Genomic DNA, 21,306 nt, shown 5'->3' with positions numbered 1-21,306 from the left:
GACGACGAACTCGAAAACTACGAAGAGGCTCTTACTAGTCCAGATTCTAAAGCATGGCTTGAGGCCATGGATTCTGAAATGGATTCCATGTATACTAACCAAGTGTGTACTTTGGTTGATCCACTTGAAGGGATAAAACCCATCGGGTGCAGATGGATCTTCAAAAAGAAGACTGACATGGATGGAAAGGTTAGCACCTACAAGGCTAGGTTGGTAGCGAAAGGATATCGTCAGAAACAAGGTGTTGATTATGACGAAACCTTCTCTCCTGTAGCTATGTCCAAATCAATCAGAATCATGCTTGCTATTGCCGCTCACTTCGATTATGAGATTTGGCAAATGGATGTGAAAATAGCTTTCCTAAATGGAAACCTGCTTGAGGATGTATACATGATGCAGCCTGAAGGTTTCATATCGAAGGATGCAAATAAAGTTTGCAAACTTCAGAGATCCATTTATGGACTCAAGCAGGCATCTAGAAGCTGAAATAAGCGTTTTGACGAAACCATAACAATTTGGTTTCGAACAAAATTGCGAAGAAGCTTGCATTTACAAGAAAGCAAGTGGGAGCTCTATAGCATTTCTCATACTATATGTGGACGATATACTGTTAATGGGAAATGACATTGCTCTATTACAGTCGGTAAAAGTATGGTTATCCGGTAATTTCTCAATAAAAGACCTTAGTGAAGCATCTTATATACTTGGTATAAAGATCTATAGAGATAGATCGAGAAGACTGCTTGGTCTTTCACAGGCTACATACATTGAAAAGGTGCTAAATCGGTTTAGCATGCTTGAATCGAAATGAGGTAACTTACCCATGCTACATGGAGTAAAGTTAAACAATCATCAATGTCCTAAAACTGATGATGACAAACGACGCATGGCTGTAGTCCCGTATGCCAGCGTAATCGGTTCGATTATGTATGTTATGCTATGCACTAGACCTGACGTAGCGTTCGCGTTATCTGTAACGAGTCGTTACCAAGGGAATCCGGGAGACGAGCATTGGATTGTCGTCAAGAACATTCTTAAGTACTTGAGAAGGACTAAAGATATGTTCCTAGTGTACGGAGAAGGAGATCTGAAAATTGAAGGATTTTCAGACGCTAGTCATCTCACAGATGAGAATGATTTTAAATCCCAATCAGGATACCTGTTTATCTTGAATGGGGGCGCGGTCAGTTGGAAGAGTTCCAAGCAGGGAAGCGTAGCTTTCTCTACGACCGAGTCAGAGTACATCGCTGCTGCGGAAGCAGCAAAGGAAGCAGTTTGGATTAGAAAGTTCATTACAGAACTAGGTGTGGTGCCTGACATTGTCAATCCCATGACTCTGTACTGTGATAACAATGGAGCCATTGCGCAAGCAAAGGAACCACGGTCTCATAATGCATCTAAGCACTACCTAAAGCGATACCACATCATAAGAGAGATTGTGGCTAGAGGAGATGTGAGAATAGAAAGAGTACCTACAGAGGACAACATTGCAGATCCGTTGACAAAGCCTTTAACCCAGAAAGTACATGATCGTCATTTAACTTCTACTGGGATAAGTTTTAGAAACAATTGGCTTTAGTCCAAGTGGGAGTATGTTGGGGTTTAGTGTCCTATAGACAATTGTTCTAGGATACAAAATTAATGTAAATGAATTGTTCTTTATATCATTTGTTTTAATGAGATATATGTTTTATAACTATATAAAGGCAATCCCTTTTAAGCACTAAATAAAGTCTAATAAAACGAAATCTGTAAGTTTGTTTAAAGTGATTATAAAGTGTTCATACAAGCATGAAGTGAGACAAAACTTTATAATAAACTAATAAACTTAAAACCACCCCAAGTCAAGTGATATGTTTAGGATTGATATATCACTGTTGAGACTTGTATGTAACAATGTCTTCTGTCCGACAGAAAGCTGATCTCACAAGCTTCATATATATAGATATCTGGACAGTTACATAGATCCGATGAAACGTCGTTCATTAGGATTGGGGATCCGATTTGAGATAACAGGATGGGTAGATTCATCCTTGTCACCTGTTCATCTCATTGGTATTAATAGGTATAACTAATCCTCAGACTCAAAGGAATGTTAATTGGTCATCCTGAATTACTGAATGTGAGACTTTGATCCTGCTGTCCGACGATCCTTAACAGAGATGACTCTGGGGTGTGAACGGCAAAGGTTGGGTGTCACAGGAGGTAATGTCAGGGTAGTTATACATTGGATTGAGCATTTATCACTCCCGATTAATGGGAGATACATCCAAGGATCGCTTGTGGAAGACTCGACTCTAAATCCTTGCAAGGTGATAGCTTGAGAGTAAGAAATACATATTTCACTTAACCTATCTATTTTGAGTTGACTCGGCCTATACAAGTAAAACGAACGTCTCGCTATATGTGACTTGACATCACCCATAGTCATAAGATTCAGTTCAAGGATGTAGTTGATAAAGGATCGAATTATACTGTAACTAATACGGAAGGGTTAACGACAGAATCAACCTGTCTTCTTAACGGACTCTGGGGGAATGATTACAGACTTGCCAATAACATACTCAGTACATCATTCCGTTATGCAAAGATTAAATATAATTCTTGAAGAAATTAATTTAATAGTTGCATACGGCCAGAAGTAGTAAGAACCTAATGGATCACACATAAGACTTGGAACCAAAATAGAGATGGATGTCATTAATAGATGGAAGCCCAATTGAGCCCAATAAGGCCCATTTTATTAGAGGGGGCCGAAATTTATATATATAATAATAAGGAATTATTTTAATTCCATTAATCCTAATTTGATTAGGAATATGAATTAAATTAATTAAGAGATAATTAAGTTATGAGTTTTAATTAGATTAATATACTCCTATTATTATCCAATTAGGTTATTTATTATTATCCTAGATATATTAGATATATAATGAGATAATAATTAGGAATTCTATTCCGAATTGAATTCCTATTAAGTAACCTATTCCTATCTAACTAGGGTTTAGATACAAGTGATTATATATACCCCCTCTATACATGAATTTCGACTAAGCTTCCCTAATTCCCCTTTGTGATTTTCGAAATCCCTAGCTTAGAGAGAGAAAGAGAATTCGACTCCCCTAGTTCGTGGACAAGAATTCATACGGCTTCCATCGATCGATTAATTTCATCTATCTCCTTTTTCTTTGATCTTGTGTTGGTTAATTAGAGGCAATCTATTTTGGTTGCATCTCATACGGTTGATTCTAACTTAACCTCACCGTGTTTTACTTCGTGCTTGGAAACTCGGAGAAGAGTTGTGGGCGCTTCATTAACAACGGTAGATTGTTCTTCAAAAGGTATTTCTTCTTATCCCTCTTTATATGAAATAACGATTAACGGATCCTATGGTTAAAAGGAAGTTGGCTAAAATTTTTATATTTCCGCTGCTATACCTTAGCCTAATTTTCCTTCATCCGCTGCAAACACCAATTGTAGCACGAGTAACTTTGCACTTTCATACTTTATTTTACAGTTTTGCAAAAAAATTAGTTAGCATTGCTTAGTCTGGTTAAGATTAATTCTGTGTCATCTGATGGTCCGTAATTAAGTTAATTCCTTTGAACGAGCAAAGATGTAAAACTTTTACCCTTCCATATGGGTAAAGTTTTAACTTTTTACTTGTTTGAAAAAGGAGATTAAAATAATATTTTGGGGAGAAGTCCATTGTTAAGTAAACATAGGGCAAATAAAGTGAACATTAAATATATCTGTTCGTTTGGTACTTATTATACTCTACTATTGCACCTCTCTCGGTAAAACCGGAGTAGGTAGGGTATCATAAATTCAAACTCAAAAAGTAACCGTTTGCTGCCCCAAGAGTCTCTTCGACTGGACGCGGATGTTGCCACAACCACGCATACAGGTGGCGCTCATGGAAACGTCGTCATAATGACGGTTCTGGCAACAGGCCGTTTCACTCGTCTTTCTACTTAAAGGATTGACTGTATTGTAGACCCTAGTTCAAAATTGTTTTACACTCTCTCTTTCACACCATTCCCCATATCTTGTTTGATAATTATCTTTGGGTGTCCCTATTTAGTCGCTTTCGCAGGATAAGGACTCGAGGTTCAGGGAAACAAGTTAAAGTTGAAGGCACAAAGAAAGACAAAGCGAAGGGCAAGATGGTGGGCACAAGCACAGTCGCGTTTGTACCTGATGAGAAACTGGTAAAGAAACTGTCTCAGTTTAAGGATGCCGCTGTGCAACAATAATATGATGATTTGGCTCAACTCGAATTTGGGCCGGTAAGAACTATATGCTGGGATACGCTGAAAAATCTTAAGCTTGCGGAACGTGTAAAGCAACCCATGGAAGCGGGCCATTTTGGCTGCTTCTTTGAGATGAAGGAACCAGCGTACAAGGAACTCACTTTGGAGTTTCTAGCCACTTTTAAACATGATCCTGAGATCACCGACCCAGATGAGGAAGGAAAGTTCAGTTTCCAGCTGATGACCCATACCCAACGGCCATCCTTGAACACATTTAATAACCTCCTCGGCGCTGCGGATGACGATGACTTGGAGTCTGACGGGTACAAAGGGGCTTTCACCAAAACCCCGGACGAGTTTGACCCAACAACTTTCTGGTGCTCAATCTCTGGCCAGCCAAGTTACGACGGTAGTGCATCCAAAGCATCTGGTATTGAGGACTACGCCATCCGGTACTTGTATAAGCTGGCGTCCGACACCATTTTCGCGCATGAGAACCAGGCCACTATCCCTAACGCAGACCTTACGGCTCTTTGGAGTATGGTACAAGGGCGTAGGATGAACCTTGGCTTTTGGTTCGGGGAGTACATTAGCGCTTTTGGAAGAAAAAACTCATCCGTCATATGCTGTGGCAGCATTGTGACTCGAATTGTAGAGGCCATAGGGGTATTCAAACCAGAAGACAAGAACCGGCTCAGAGTGGTCAACTACCCGGACCAAATCGATATGAAAAGCCTTCAAAGCATGCTATTCGGGAGGATGGTGAATGGGAAGTGGGTCTGGATGTCCGATTTTGTGGAGGCCAAGAGGGTTGAAAGCCGGAAGAGGAAAAATGAGCCTACTGTATCGGTGTCATCCGAGTCTGAGCAAATCGAGCAAGCCAAGGATCTTGGCTTTTACCAGAAATGTGCAAAGCTCTCCAATGAAGACATCCTTTCCAAGTTCAACGCCCTGTTTGCACAAACCCAAGCTTGTAGAGAGCATATCTTTTCTCTGGAACATCAAAATACCGTGCAACAAGGCGAGATTAACTTGCTCAAACACCTTCGTATGGAAGAACATGGGAAGGAGAGTCCCTCTGGTACCTCAATCAAGAGTCCGGTAAGAGCTAAAACTGAAACAACTGCAAATGTCGCTGCCTCCTTGAAAGGGGATGGCAATGCTCCTGCTACAGATAGAGAGGTTGATTCCTCTCTCTCCCCGCCTGTCTGGTCATTCAATTTGTCGCTATCCAAGCATCTGGTAACACTTATACCCCTTCTTTGCATTTGTTTACACTCACCTGTTATCATGTTATGTTATTTTTCTATGCTTTTGTTAGTAGTAACATTGAGGACAATGTTCCATTCTAATTTGGGGGTGGGAAATTACATTAATAAATGCAATATCTGTGTGCATAACATGATAAAAGTTTGAACAAGTTGTTAGTGTAGTATATTTTTCTGAATGATAAATTATCCCCCTGTGATCTTTGGCATGTACAAATGAAAATCTTTAACTGTCCTCAGTAAATATTCCTTGTTTATGTTCATTTTCTTGTAAACATTCTAGTGTTGCGATTATTTAGTCTCTGTAGTAATCACTAAACAGATTGCGCTTGTTATGATTGAGATGTGTGGTGATAGCCTTGTGTTAATCTTAAATTCCCGAGTCTTGAAGTTCCAAAAATTTTGAAGTTCGAAATCAACTTTCACGAGAGGGACCTTTTGCCTAAATGCATAAACCCCAAAATAGTGAGAACTTGAGCCTGCAATTGCATTTAAAATGCATTGATTCTTTAAAGAGTGGGCCAGTACTTACTATCTTTAGGGAGAATTTGCTTTGGTATGCCCTATAGAAATGGAAATTTTTTTGACAAACCTAGAATGATAAAGGCATTAGGCACCTAACTCAACCATGTAAAAGACTTAACACGTGCATTGCACTCATATAGTAGGATGAACCATTTGAGCCTTACCCATGTTTTTCGTTAATGTAGCATGTAAATAACCATAATCCTTTCACTTTGAGCTTAAAGAGTCGAGAATCTGCCTCATGCAAGCGGTGCTAGTTGAAAATATAAATTGGCTGAGGAAACTCGAGCCCATACTAAAATGAAATAGCGAATAAAAGAAAATGAGTGAGAGGAAAAAGAAAAATTTGTAAAGAACCTCTTCATTTATGGCACACTACCACGATGTGTGCCCAAATCATTGGTTGTTTAGTGGTAGGAGTTAATAAAAAGTGTGGGTAAGTCATTTGATAAAACAAGCTGTGCAATGTTGTATGTGAGAAATAAAGGATTGGTGTAAAGTGTATGAGGACAGAACTCTTACACACAAAAGCCATTCACTCCCACACCTAAACCTTAACCTTGCATTACAACCATTAAAAGACCTTTGGACTCTGTTTGGAAAATTTTGATCCATAGAAATAGGACCAAAAAGCAAACTCACACCCTACTAGTGTATTTACTGAGCTGAGGAGTGAAGTTGCATTCCCTTCCTTATGGCGAAAAGAGCCATATGAGAGTGAGTGAAACATCCATTCCTTAGTGAGGCATGACAGGCAAACTGGTTGTTCATTTTGAAAGTTGAGGTTTAACTTTAAGCTTTGAGGAATTTCTTGAGTTGGGGTTACACGATCAAACACTGGCATAACTTCATTAAATATCGGGATTTGCATTTTCTGTTGATATTTTCCGAGAACAAAGGATCTGTTATAATCCCTTCCTCTCCGTGATCTCCTCAAACCCTTCTTCTGTATTCTTTCATTCCTAACTCTTTCCTTATAGTTAACTTGTTTTCTATCTGTTGTTTACTTGAGGACAAGCAAAGATTCCATTTGGGGGTATTTGTTAGGCATGAATTTAACTACAATTTAACATGTTATTTGTAATGAATTAAGGGTGTTTTTAGGGTTAAATTACGAGAAAGAAGGTCGTATAAGTGTTTTTGTGCAGATGAGGAAAGATTAAGTCTAACAGACTGTAAGCAGCCTGTTTCGCGCATACCAGAAGGAGTTGAGCAACCTTTGATCCAGTGGTCTAACACTGCAATTTCTGATGACGGATAGTGACAGGACAAACAGTAGGAGTGGCAGGCAGGAAAGGCGGATAAGAGTAGTTAAAAGTAGCATGATGACAAGAAAGTTCGACCCTTGAGTGTTCAAAGGTCAAAAGGATCTTAACCACTTCTAGCATTCTAGGATTTGTGAACAATTTGGTTGGTTTTTGTAATATTTTCTCGGATACTTTCAAGTACCGTGTTGACCTTTTCTTTTTCCTTTAAATAGACGTAGGGGGAGAAGGAAAAGGCAGATCTCTGTTATGAACTAAAAATACAGATATTTTGGTAAAGAGAAAGAGCTCTCAAAAAAGATAGAAACTCCATTGATGGAGCTCTATAACTGTGAAGCAGACTGTTCACTCGGAAGTATGAGTGAGTAGTCGTTTTGAACGGGTTAGGCCAATTAGGGCCTGTTATGTAAGTCTTCTATTTTCTTATTTATGAATGAATGTTGATATATTATGTTGTGTTTGCGAAAGTTATCACTCCATTGCTGTATGCATGTATGTTAGTGTTAGATGAATGATAGGGAACTGCTTTCATCTTTACGGAACTATTTCGCAAACGTCCAAACCCCGAAGCAGAAATGTTAGGGGGTTGTATCAAGGGTTTTCTTAATAGAAATGTTGTTTCGATCGTCATGCAAGAAAAAACCAACTTTAGGGACGCTTACGGTTATAGTACATCTTAGAATCTTAAGAACACATGAGAGTTGACTTAAGTGAGCATTAAAGCAGAGACCTTGACTTCACTTTACTTCATTCATGAATAAATAGGATGTTTAGAGACTGAAAGTAACATGTGATGTGGCCTAGCCTGTTCTACCTTTTTATCATTATCAAATATTCTCTTTCATAAGTTAAATCGTTTACTTAGTTACCAATTCACAATATCTCTCAATATAAAGAATTCACACACCACGAACACCCTGTTCTGCAAGGTTTTTCTTGTAAAATTTGGCCATCAATCCCTGTGGAGATGATACTCTATTTATCACTTTATTACTTGTATCTAGTGCACTTGCTAGAGTCTGTTCAGAGGACAACAAAGATATATTGCAAACCTATCTCAGTAGCACCACCCACAACAACATCATACATGCAACCAATCAGTTCAAACCAACATAACAACAATATATACTCAATAAGTTAAAGAAATCTTCCCATATGCTAAACGCAAGAACTGATTGACAATCTCTTTAGTCAGCCTTCGCATGTAGCATTCTTACTATCCCTGCAAATATTATGTTCAAATAAAAAGAAATCAGAACATCTTCAGCAACCGGCACTGTATTGCCCTAGGTTAAAAAAGATAAAGACCCAAGCTTTTCAGTGGCGAATCTAACAATGAATATAATAAAATCAGTGTATCTAAGCGAGAGATCTAACCCTTTCAACGATAAGTCTGAAAATCAATAGATCCTTATTCCAGTTGCTGAAATCGACATACACAAAAGTAAATCGGATCAGGAAAAGAGAGAGTAAGGAACAAGCAAAATCAATAGATACTTACCAGTATCGTGTTTCGAGCTCACTGATTGCATTAATCAACCATGGAAATCGAGAGAGATGAAGGAGATCAAGATTGCGTAACCTAGAAAATGGGGTTTTGGGTGAGATACAGGGTTTATATACGAGCTAAAATTTCAGTCAAATCATCCAGCGCCTAAATTTGGTATATGGCCGCATAAGTGAAATTTCGTTTGCCGCTTTTTTTGTTTTCCATATACAATGACAGTCATTTATTGCAGGTGTCATCTGATGAGTAAGTGAAATTTAACAAAAACACGCGTTTTCTTTGGATGACAGGATTCTGTAATTGTAACGTCATCTGAGAATCGAGCGCATTTTTTATTTCACCTTCAGATGACATAGAATTAAAATACTGTCACGAAAAATATTCAGACGACATGAAAACAAATGTCTGTCATGTATCTTGTGTCATGTGAAAGGGAAAATGGCATAGTGTATACACATTTATATTCATACACATACATCACAATCCCTTATTGCACTTTTTTTTAATAAGATAACAATCAATCACATGTACTCAATAAGTTAAGGAAAAATTAAGGTGTACAAAGCTTAGTTAGTTCATAACAATATAACTCACTCGTTGCAACATACTTATTCAAGCTCAATGACCCATCTAAAGCATAAGAGTATGACTACAACTTCACTGACCCTTTACTACATGTTTCATACACATACTCAATGAATATCAACCAATTTGTAAAAGAGTAATGGTTACAACTTTACTGACCTTTTATTACATGCTTTATACCCATGTTATACTCTTCAATCAATCTTCTCATGTACATAAGCATTCTTAATATCCCTGCAAATATTATTTTTAAATAAAAAGACTCGGATCACTTCATAATCCCTAATGTTAGTAATATTTGCAAACAAAAGAGTAAGATTTACCTTTCTCGACATCACCCGCAATAGCTTCATAAAGTATATTGCCAACAGTCACAGCTGGCCCTGGGCCTAGGCCTGCGGTGCGCCGGCCTAGGCCCAGGGCTGGAGGGGGGCCCAAAAAAAAATTTGAGTAGTAAATAAATATCTTATGTTTTAAGTATAGTAAATAAATTCAAATTAGCATAATGGTATTGCCTTGTTCTCCAACTAAAGAGGGCATGAGTTCGATTGTGGAAAAAAATAAAGTTATCATCCAATTATGGAAAAAAAATAAATGATATGGATACCTTAAGGTAAGAAGTCAATTTTCATTTTATTACCTTAATTTGATTAAATTTGAAAATTAAAAATTAATTTATGTAATGACATGAATAAAAATCAATTTAAAATTTAATAATAAAAAGCAAAAAAAAAAACAATATCAATGATAACAATAAATCTAAAAATTTAATAATACCGCTGTAAATAATTAGAGAAAAAGTTTTCTAAAATAAGGAGAAAAAATAAATATATAAAGTATATATTATTATTATTTAACTCTTACAAATAAATGCGTATGAGAAACAATTATTTGTAGGTGAGTTATAGAGAACATCTTCCTTACAAAAATCTCATGTAACATTTTACTTTATGTATAAGATTCCTACAGAACATGTTTGTAGGAGAAAGTGTAGTTGATTCCTATATTTCTTACAGAGGTTATAAATTGTAAATTTTATATTAAATGGGCCCTTACTGGTTATTTTGCCTAGGGCCCCTAAATTGTTAGGATCGGCCCTGACAACAGTAAGGAATTCGAGTGTATCTAAGAGAAAGGCACACCTATAACATGAATTTAAAATACGAAATCAGTTCATATCTATGATAAAGACTCATCCTTTTCAATAGTAAATCTGATGATTATTACGGTTATGGAAGAGTGAGACCCAACCTTTTCATGGGCAAGTCAGACAATTAATACATCCTTATTCCAATAGCTGTTACGTACTGCAAGAATAAATCTAAAGATTATTATAGGTTCGATCAGGAAACGATGGATTAAGGAACAACAAAACTCTAATACATCGAGGAAGAGAACAAATAGACCTTACCATTTCTATGTTCAGAAACAAAGATTTGCATGGAGAAAACTTCCATGAATTTAGTCAAATAGAGGGATAGGAGACCTAAACCCTGAACCATCGAGCTGGAGATATGAGCTGACATCGAGCTGAAGAAACCTAATTAATTTACCCTGTAACCTCTGGTTTATATATAAGCTGAAATGTTAATTAAAACATTTGAGCGCGTTAAATTTAGGAGAGGTAAAGGTTGGCCGTGAAACTCATTTTCATTTGCGGCTTTTTTTGTTTTCAGATAACAACGACGGTTATATATACGTCCTACAATTTGATAATTAAATACCTTTTCGCTCAAAATCGCGTTTTCTTTAGATGACATACGCATGTCATCGTAACGTCACATGTGATTTCAGGTTGTTTGTACTTAAGCTTTTAGATGACATAAATTTAATATAGTCTCGTGAAAAACATTTAGACGATACGAAAACAAATATCTATCATATCATTTGTGTCATGTGAAAGGGAAAATGACGTAGTGTAAGAACTTAATTATAAATTGCATAGACTACATAGAATTTTTATTTTTATTTTCTATAATTTACCCTTATTTTTATTATTATTATACAATAACAAAAACTTACTCATAATTCATTCTCCTTTAGATAATCGTTATATTTCTACATCAATATTGAAATAGGTCCTCACTGGTCAAACGAAAAATTTAAACTTTAAAACAATTTAAAATCATTCTAAAGTTTAGATCTAATGAACCGTGGTGCGACTATACATTTGTATTAGTTAATTGTCAAAACTTTGTTAACTTAGAGTTGAGTTATGTTTGTGTGACAAATATAATTCATGTGTTAACATTCTAGTAATTAGGTTGTGGAGCTGTTAGTGATTGGTATGATCTGGCAACTTGTGATTGGTTCATGTTGTCTATAAATCATATATGCAGAAGCGAGGAATAACAAATTAAGTGAAGAGTATTAATTGATCCAAGCAAAGATGAGTGAAGGGTCAACTTCTGCATCTGTTCCTCATGTACTTATATTTCCTGCACCAGGCCAAGGTCATGTAACCCCCATGCTTAATCTAGCTCAAGTTTTATGCCTTTCTGGCCTTAATCATATTACCTTCTTAACTTACCAATCCATCCATGAAAAACTTGTGCTTTGTTCAGATATCCAATCTCGTTTTCTTTCCAAATATCCTCAATTTCAATTCAAAACCATTCCAGATTGTATGCCTGGGCCAACGAAAGATTTCGCTGATTGGTTGAGAAAGTTGCTAGAGGCAATGGAATCAAAGACCAAGCCAAAATTCAAGAAAATGTTAAGTGAGAGTGATCCATCTGTGGATTTTATCATAGGAGATATGATTATGTCTTTTGTTCATGATGCTGCCATTGAAGTTGGAATTCCATCTGTTCAGTTCCATACTTGCAGTGCTTCCTCTTTTTGGGTTACTTATTGTATTCCTCTCATTATTGATGCTCAACAACTTCCTATTAGAGGTAACTAATCAATACAGAATACCATCTCTCCTTGTTTTTTTTTTCTGTAATTAGGAAAAGTTCACAAAAATTCTTGTGGTATCTGTGTTTTGTTACTTTAAGAACTGTGCATTTTTTTTTTTTTTTGTGACAAAATGGTATCCAGGGTTTTTTTTGCTGATATCAAAAGCAACAAGTAGTATCATTTTGTCACAAAAAATCAAAGTTCCAAACCACAAGATTTTTGTTTTTTAACGTTTCCTTTTATGTTCAACGATTAAAGATTCTTTTGAAAATGAAGGAGAAGAAGACATGGACAGATTGATAACAAAAGTTCCAGGCATGGAAACCATTCTCCGATGCAGAGATCTTCCCAAAAAATTCTGCCAAGTTAGTGACATAACAGATCCAAGTCTCCTACTCTGCACAAACACTATGAGAGAAGCAGAATCACTAATCCTCAACACATTTGAAGAGCTAGAAGGACCAATACTCTCTCAAATCCGAACCCGATACCCTAACACCTACACCATTGGCCCTGTCAACGAGCTCTTGCAAACAAAACTAAATCAACAAGAGTCAAATTCAAGCTCCAACAGTCTATGGAAAGTGGACAAAAGCTGCATTGAATGGCTAGATAAGCAGCCATCGAAATCTGTACTTTATATAAGCTTTGGAAGTGTTACATTAGTGACAAGAGATCAAATAATGGAATTGTGCCATGGTCTTGCTAATAGCAAGAAGAGATTTTTGTGGGCAATCAGGCATGAATCTCTTATTGATGAAGATGGTAATGTTCTTGAAAAAATTCCAGTTGAACTTGAACTTGGGCCTAAGGAAAGAGGGTACATAGTGAGTTGGGCACCACAAGAGGACGTTTTAGGACATAAAGCAATAGGTGGATTTTGGACACATAGTGGATGGAACTCAACTTTGGAGAGTGTAGCTGCTGGTGTGCCTATGATTTGTTGGCCGTATTATGGTGATCAACAAGTGAATAGCAGGTTTGTTAGTGAGGTTTGGAAATTGGGGTTGGATATGAAGGATACATGTGATAGAAATATTGTTGAAAAGATGATAAATGATTTGATGGTTGATATGAGGGAGGAGTTTGTGAAATCTGCAGAAAAGATGGCTGAGTTGGCAAGAATTAGTGTCCAAGGAGGGTCTTCTTCCTGTAATCTTGATCGTTTGATTGAGAATATAAGGTTGAAAAGTTAATTAAAGTATGCCTGGGCAAGTAAATTAAAGTGTGCTTCATTGTATCTTAAATTTTTATTTCTTAGAAGTACTTATGATTATGATTTTTATGAAATAAACATAATTGTTAGTCATGAGTGTTGGAAGTACTTCTGAAGAATATTTCATCTTTCAAGTTTGAGGTGTTTGAATTTAGGCCTAATATATCCTTAACTTTGGCTTCATGAGATATCCTTTTAAAGTTGCTTAAGCGATTTGATTAGTTTCTAAACTATACGTGGTAGAGAAAGTGGAGATTTAAACCAGTTGAAATGCCTATAATTTTTAAGCAAGTTTAAGAAGCTAACAGGTTACTTGAAGCAAATTTAAAGTGCAAATACATCTGTTTAAACAAGTTCAAGGTCATAACTTAGTAGTCGGTTATTTTTAATGTTTAAGGAGGCAATCGGACTTTTATAACCACTTAAAGGATTGTGTTTGTTGAAAATGTTAGTTGGAGAAATTGTTAACATGATGATTGCATGAAGCATAGCACTTGTTCACATGGATGATCCCCAAGATTAGCAAAGTAAAGTGGCAGATTAGGTATAACAGAAATGTTACTGTTATGTGGCAGATGATGTGATCAATGGCCACAACACAACATAAACATCTTCACCAACTTTGGTAAAATACATTAGTATATATCTTTCTGTAACATAACATAAACATCTTCACCAGGGCCGGCCCTAGGCCTTGATTTGATTTTTGGGGCGCAGGCCAGGGCTCATAAATTCTAGGGGCCCCAAAATCATTTTTTCATTGTAGTATATAAAAAAAAAATTAAAAACCTACGTCTCCTGCGCTGCTGCGCTGCGTCTCCTCCTTCCTTCCCTTTCAGCGATTTCTTCCCGCGATCTCCTGTGCGTCTCCCGCCATTTCTCTCCTGTGTTGCGTCTCCTGGCACCTGCGTTGCGTCTTCCTTCCTCCTGCGTTGCTGCTCCCTCCTCTTGGTAAGTAAAATGAATTTATTTTGCTGTTTATATTTTTTTTATTTTGCTGCTTATATTTTTGCTTTGCTGTTTACATAATTTTTCTGTTTACATTTTTGCTTTGCTGTTTATAAATTATATTTTTTGATTTTCATGTTTGATTTTGCTTTGCTGTTTACATATTTTTTGATTTTCATGTTTGATTTTTGCTTTGCTTTGCTGTTTATCAAGCCGTTTCTCGGGTCTTTTCCTCCTGCTAAAACCAGCAATTTTACATCTGTAAGTACCTATTTTCCCCTAAATTTTGCTATTGATTTTTGGGCTTTGCTTTGATTGGATGAGTTTGTGGCTATTTGATTGAATTGAATTGAATTGTTATTGGTGATTTGATTCCCAATTGTAAAATGTGTGCTCCTTAATTTGTTCATAGTTGGGTTTTGCTCCCATTGGCTTTTTTGCTTTGATTTTAATTTCAATTCTAATTCTGCTGCTTAATAGTTACTTCCTTGGTTCTTTTCTATATGCCGGTTTAAAGTTTATCTTATCAATTTGTTCGAATTAAGGGTTAAAATGGCCCCTGAAATTGGCAGACATGATCCATTTAGTTCAAATCAAAGTTTAGCTATCAACTCGGGTGTGAAATTGACAATATTTGACAAATTAGCTCAAGTCCATTCAGTTTCAATACATAAAATTTGTCAAATTTGGACTAATTTGTCAAATATTACCAAATTCGGGGCTGAGTTGATACCGAAACATCGATTTGGGCTAAACTGACAATTAAGCTTGAAACTGATAACATTTAGGCTTAAGATTGCACTATTTTGTGCGTGCATGCTAATTGCTCTCTCCGAATAACCATATGGCTTAAATTTGTACCTTATCCTTTGTAATTTAAAAAAAAAGTAGAATGTATATATATAAAGGGCCCCAAGTTTATCATCTCGCCCCGGGCCTCTAAAAGGTCAGGAACGGCCCTGATCTTCACCAACTTTGGTAAAATACATTAGTATATATCTTTCTGTATTTTTGCTGTTTCTCAATTTTATGTTGACACTGTCATGGAACAATTTTAACTAAAAATTCAAGATAGTTGAAGGTCATATTAATATCTGACAGACACATCTAACTTACTTTAGTCAAACTACCATATCAATACTAACAACCTTTTGTTTAGTTAATGTCTTTTTGCATTTTAATTAACTCATAGATTATAGGGCTATACATTATTTTCTGGTTGCAGCTCAATTCACAATGCAAACTGAATTTGTTGGGAAGAGATCCATATCTAAATAAAGGCAATTAAATAGTTACAAAATATAATAAAGAGAGATGGGGGATTTTCGGACAAAGCATGGGGGATAAAAAAATAATTGACAAAAAAATCAGAAAATAATAAATGGAGGAGGCAGGTTCGGTTTATTGGAGGAGGGCTCAACTCAAGGAAAATAGATAGAAAAGAAAAACCAAAATAGAAAACCAAAAAGAAGAAAGAAATAAATAGGAGGAGTAGGGGTGGGCAAAAAAAACTGGTCAAACCGGTAATCCGAACCGGAAAAAATGGTTATCTGAACCGGTGGTTTTCTTAATGGTTAAAAAAATAGATAGGTATCGGTTTCGATTTTGGTTTCAGGTTAGAGTGTTCAAAAACCGCGGTTAACGGTTAACCGGACCGTTTAATAAATATAAATTTAAAAAAATATATATATAGGCTATTTGACGATAAAGACAAAATATAAATATAAATACATAGATTATACTGCTTAATATAAATACATAGATTATAACATATATTAATATAAATATATAACATAAATTATACTGCTTTATGTTGTAATAAGTACTTTGATGAAATATTATTTACATTTCTTTATGTTCTAAATGTAAACTTAATGGATTGTTTTTTAGTTTGGTACTTATGTTTGAATTCTGAACTTTTATATGAATTTGTTTCGTTTGAATTTTTGAAATTATGTGTATTTTAATATTATTTAAAAATTTAGGTTTGGGTAAAAATTATGATTAACTGTTGATTTTTTATTAACCGGTGAGAATTGGTTAAAAACCGTTAACCGAAAAATCTAACCGAAATTAATGGTTAACCGGCTGTATGATTAACCGATTGATATGGACCGGTTTTGGTTTGGATGGTTTAAAAACTATTGATAACGGTTCGGTTAAATTTTTTTTCTAATGGACCGGTTAACCGAACCATGCCCACCCCTAAAGAGGAGAGCTGTGAATTAAATCAAAAGGGCATATTTGACCCAAAGAAAATAGAGTGAAAGAGAGTGAAAGTGACTGAAATGGAGTGAAAGTTATCATTTTTTCACGATATTTTCCGTAAAAATCTTCATTTTGTTCGCGATTCCACACACCGGAAAGTTACTGACATGTTACAAGGAGTCGGTTCATCGTTCACGGGTTTCAGCTATCGGATCTCGTTCGAAGCGTTTGTCGGAGTCTGCCTCTACGTTAACGTTGGACCAAAGCTTGGAATGTAACCTTCTGAAGGGTTTAAAAAGACTCTTTATGCTATTTTTAGAAATCGGTTAAATATTCCGGGCTTGGGCTATAATTATATTTTTCCTTTATTAAATTATAGTTAGAGTTAGAGTTATATTAATTATAGTTACTTAATTATAGTATTAGTTATATAATTGTAGTTATAGTTATAATTATATAGTTATTAAATTAAATTATAAGCATAGCTTTTAAGTTTATTAGCTTATCGCTTTCTTTTTATTTGTTTAATTCCAATAGTTTAGGTTAATTGTCCAGGATTAGAGTTATATTATGGTCTTAATTTAGCTATTAATTCCAATAAGTTAGAATAAACTCTAAAAATGCCTTAGATGTAACATATAATTAATCACGAATCACGGGATAAATGGTAGTTTAAGAATAAAATTAACCCACTAAAAATAAATAGACGTAGTTTTAACACCATGTTGATATGTCAGTGTTTTAAGAATTATTTGATTCATATTTTATCGAGTCCGACGTCATAGTGTAAATCCGAAGACGAATCCCAATGTCCCGCGGTTAACGTTTATTTATTTTGTAGGTTTAATAGATTTGTTTAGAAATGTATAGGATTTTGATATTAAATTGGGATGTAATTAAAAATTCTGAATTTATTTATCGCATTCCATAATCTGCGTGGTGAATGTTTATAAATTGAAAACCACTTAGAATAGAATAAATCATTTTTAACTCCGCCTTTCAACAATTAGGGTCCCTGCTCCGCATCTCCTTTCCTTTCTCTTTTTCCAGATCTCTTCCGCCTCCTTCCCACCTCCTCCGCCTTTTACCTTTTCTTCTTCCCCACCCTTCTTGAACTGCCATCTCTTCTCTTTCCGCCTTTTCTTCCGCTGCTATCTCGTTAAGGAGGAAGAAGGAAGCTTGTCTTCCTTCTTCCTCCTCCTATTTATATTTTAGTTTTCGTTTTTAGTCTTAGATTTACGTTTTGTTGTTAGTTTGAAGTCTATTTACCTTCTTGAACTTCTTTTTCCGTCAGATCTACTCTTGTGAGCTATATTTCTACTTTTATTCTTTTTTCGGTCTTAGCAAGAGCGGAAAAGGTTTATCTTGTCCGTAGATCTATAGATCTGCGTGGATGCACAAACAGAAAGGACTCAGATCCGAACGTCCGGAAGAGCCTAAAGGACGGAGTATGGATTACAACGGTTTTTCAACGGGATTCGACTTACGAGAAGGATATGACTTCTATGTTTGTTGTATTTGTATCTTTTCTGGTTTTTAATGATCTTTGTAGTCTTTTATTGCTCTTTGTAGTCTATGTATTGCTCTTCGTAGTCTTTTCTTCCCTTTGTGGGTTTTTTGCCTGTATGGGATGGAGGTTTTATTCCTCTTTCTTTCGTGATGTATTTGTATTATTAAGTTAATGAAATGATATGTGGCATTTTATCAAAAAAAAAAAAAAAAAAAACCACTTAGAAATATTTGATATTTTAACGGAAGATAAGTCTACGATCTTATTAATCAAACACTTAATAATGTTTAATTCGTGAACCTAACTTTAAAGAGATGACATAGTGTGAGCCCATATATCATCTAAATTTTATGTTCCCGGATATTAATCTCGGGTGGCGACTCTGACATATCGAATTAGCCTAAAAACATGATAAAAATGATAATAAATAAATAACGCATGCATCGGAAGGGACCCACCAAACGACGTCTTTAAAAACGTTAAGTGGCGATGTATTGCAAAAACGAGTCTTTTCAAGTTAAAGGATCGGGTGCTCATGAAGATTATCAACCCAGCCTGGCCATTTGCGACTTCGGGGATCGATATTGTAGGAGCTTTTTCGAATGTCAAGAATCTGAAACAATACCTCCCAGTAGCAATAGACCACTTCAACAAATGGACTGAGGCTGAAGCCATGTCTTCAATAACCACAGTTGCAGTAGTCGATTTCGTCGATAGACTCTTCCTCCACATATACGAGATTCCTCGCACGATTACAACGGACAATGACATGAAATTCAACTCCACAGCCTTCAAAACCTACTGCTCCAAGCTACAAATTAGGCTTCAGTTCACCTCCATGTCCTACCCTCAAACTAATGGTATGACAGAAGTTAGGGGTGCACACAAAAATCCGGAAAACCGAAAAACCGAAAAACCAAACCGAAACCAAACCGAAAATAAGGTTAACCGAAACCGATGGACTAGTGTACGGTTTTTAATTTTAAAAATAGTGGTTAATGGTTACGGTTACGGTTTTTGTATTTCAAAAACCGTGGTTAACCGAAACCGACCGAATATCAATAAAATATTAAAAATATATAAAAAATCAATTATATTAACAATATTAATCCACTCTATTCCACCGATTATATTATACAATCCATCCATTATTAATTTATTATTATGCTATTTTATTTACACTTACTAAGTTACTAAGTTTCGGAAAAAAAAACTGACATACAATCCATTAACTATCCTATGTTGAAATGGAGTTTATAGAAATTTTAATTTACATGAGGCAAAAAAATTAGGTTTCATGATCATTATTCTTTTATAGTTTTAATTTTTGGGATAGAAAGTTCTGCATATGTCTCTACTTAGGATAGAATAAAACCTTACCATATTATGTGATTTGATATTTTCAGTTAATATTTATGAGTCAGTTTATTAAACTTTGATTTGGTTGGTAGTTAATGTCATAAACTTTAAAATGTATCAGTTTATTTTATTTGGCAATAAATTTTAATTTGAATTCTTTTATTATTTTTATGTTTAGTTACTAATGGTTAGAAACCGAAATAAAAAGGATAACCGAACGAATAATTGGTTAACCGATTAGTGGTTAACCGAATTTAGTGGACTAGTGTACGGTTAGTGTATTTAAAAAACCGATAAAATGGTTAACCGACCGAATTAACCTTAATGGACTGGTTAACCGACCACGTGCACCCCTAACAGAAGTTATGAACTGAAGCATAGTGATTGGCTTGCAAAAAAAAGGCTAGAGCTCAAAGATAAAGATTGGGTGAATGAATTGTCACAAGTTCTATGGGCTTATCATACAACCCTTCGAACAGAACCAGGAGAGACTCCATTCTCCATGTGTTATGGGACTGAAGCATTCATAGATATAGGGGAAAGTCCAATAGTACTTTTTTACTTTGAGGCTGATAATGAGGCCAACATGAGAAAAAAGTTGGATATGGTAGAAGAAAAAGGAGAAATGGCAGTTACCAATATGGAGGTATATCGTTAAAGAATGAAGGCCACCTATGACAAAAAAGGTAAGACCCAAATAGTTCCTAGTAGGTGAGTTGGTCTTGCGCAGCACTGAAGCATTTTAAGTGGATGAAGGAAAGGGTAAGATGGACCGAAGATGGGAAGATCCATTCCAAATAGCCGAGTGTACACAGAGAGGGTAAGATGAGTCGAAAGTGGGAAGATCATTCCACATGTGTTACTACGAATACTTATAGGTTAAAAGACTGTACGGAAAACTTGTACCCAGAACCTGGAATGCCATGGCACTCAGAAAAATACTATCAATAGAAGGTTTGAAAGTACTTTATCAAGTCAGTCAAGAAGTATAATATATTTTTAATATCTAAATTTTATCATGTTTACATTTTGATACCTAAAATCTATTTTTATACTTAACTGGTGTTGAAACCGTACTAATAAAAAAAATCTCTAAAAATCCCTCGAAATATGAATATGGACAACGAACAATTAATTATGATGGAAATCTCGAAACAGATGCAACAACCTCACTAAATCTCTCAATGGTGTTTTTTTAAACAATCTCAAAATAGTATTAATGCACTGATATTATGCATTGACGCATGTTGTATGTAATTTATTCTTTTATTTCTTTTAAATAAAAAAATTCCCAAATTTTTAGGTAATGAAATAATAGTATTAAAAAAATAACAACATAGATAAATTTTGAATATATTTTATTTATAAAAACAACGTAGTTGATATTGGATAATAATTAATTGAATTTATAATTTTAATTCTATATTTTTATTATTTTTCCCGATAAAATAATTCTATTGAATGATAAAATGTGAAAAAAAAAATAAAGGCTAAAACTACATTAATAAAAGAAATCTTTAAAAATCCATCGAAATATGAGTAAGTATGGTCATGAATGAATAATTAATTTTGATAGAAACTCTTCGAAACAGGTTTAAAAAAAAATTCACTAAATCCCTCAATATAGTATTAGTGCATCGATAGTATGCATTGATGCATGAAGAAATGCAATGACGCTAAAGCGTTATGCGGCTGTGTAGAATATAATAGTTTTCAGGCATAAAAATAGATTTCATATATCAAAATATAAACATGATAAAG

The 21,306-nt window shown here is 35.3% G+C and overlaps 1 protein-coding gene and 1 long non-coding RNA gene across 3 annotated transcripts; both read left to right on the top strand.

Annotated features, from left to right (window-relative positions):
• The first annotated feature begins 11,777 nt into the window (after positions 1–11,777).
• On the top strand, positions 11,778–13,510 carry LOC136227605 (7-deoxyloganetic acid glucosyltransferase-like). Its single transcript, XM_066016305.1, has 2 exons — positions 11,778–12,300; positions 12,581–13,510. Exons 1-2 carry the CDS (start codon positions 11,793–11,795, stop codon positions 13,498–13,500), a joined length of 1,428 nt encoding a protein of 475 aa, XP_065872377.1. The 5' UTR covers positions 11,778–11,792; the 3' UTR covers positions 13,501–13,510.
• A 636-nt stretch (positions 13,511–14,146) lies between these two features.
• On the top strand, positions 14,147–18,398 carry LOC136226037 (uncharacterized). 2 transcript variants are annotated; one of them, XR_010687500.1, is made up of 3 exons: positions 14,147–14,471; positions 14,682–14,729; positions 17,971–18,398. It is a non-coding gene; the product is annotated as an uncharacterized lncRNA (long non-coding RNA). The 2 variants fall into 2 exon arrangements; XR_010687499.1 differs by having other exon boundaries at positions 14,156–14,471; positions 18,021–18,398.
• Positions 18,399–21,306: the final 2,908 nt, after the last annotated feature.

The sequence above is a fragment of the Euphorbia lathyris genome, chromosome 4 (assembly GCF_963576675.1).
Source record: "Euphorbia lathyris chromosome 4, ddEupLath1.1, whole genome shotgun sequence".
Lineage (NCBI taxonomy): Eukaryota > Viridiplantae > Streptophyta > Magnoliopsida > Malpighiales > Euphorbiaceae > Euphorbia > Euphorbia lathyris.
Note: the sequence above shows the minus strand (reverse complement) of the source record. Positions and strands in the feature narration are given on the sequence as shown.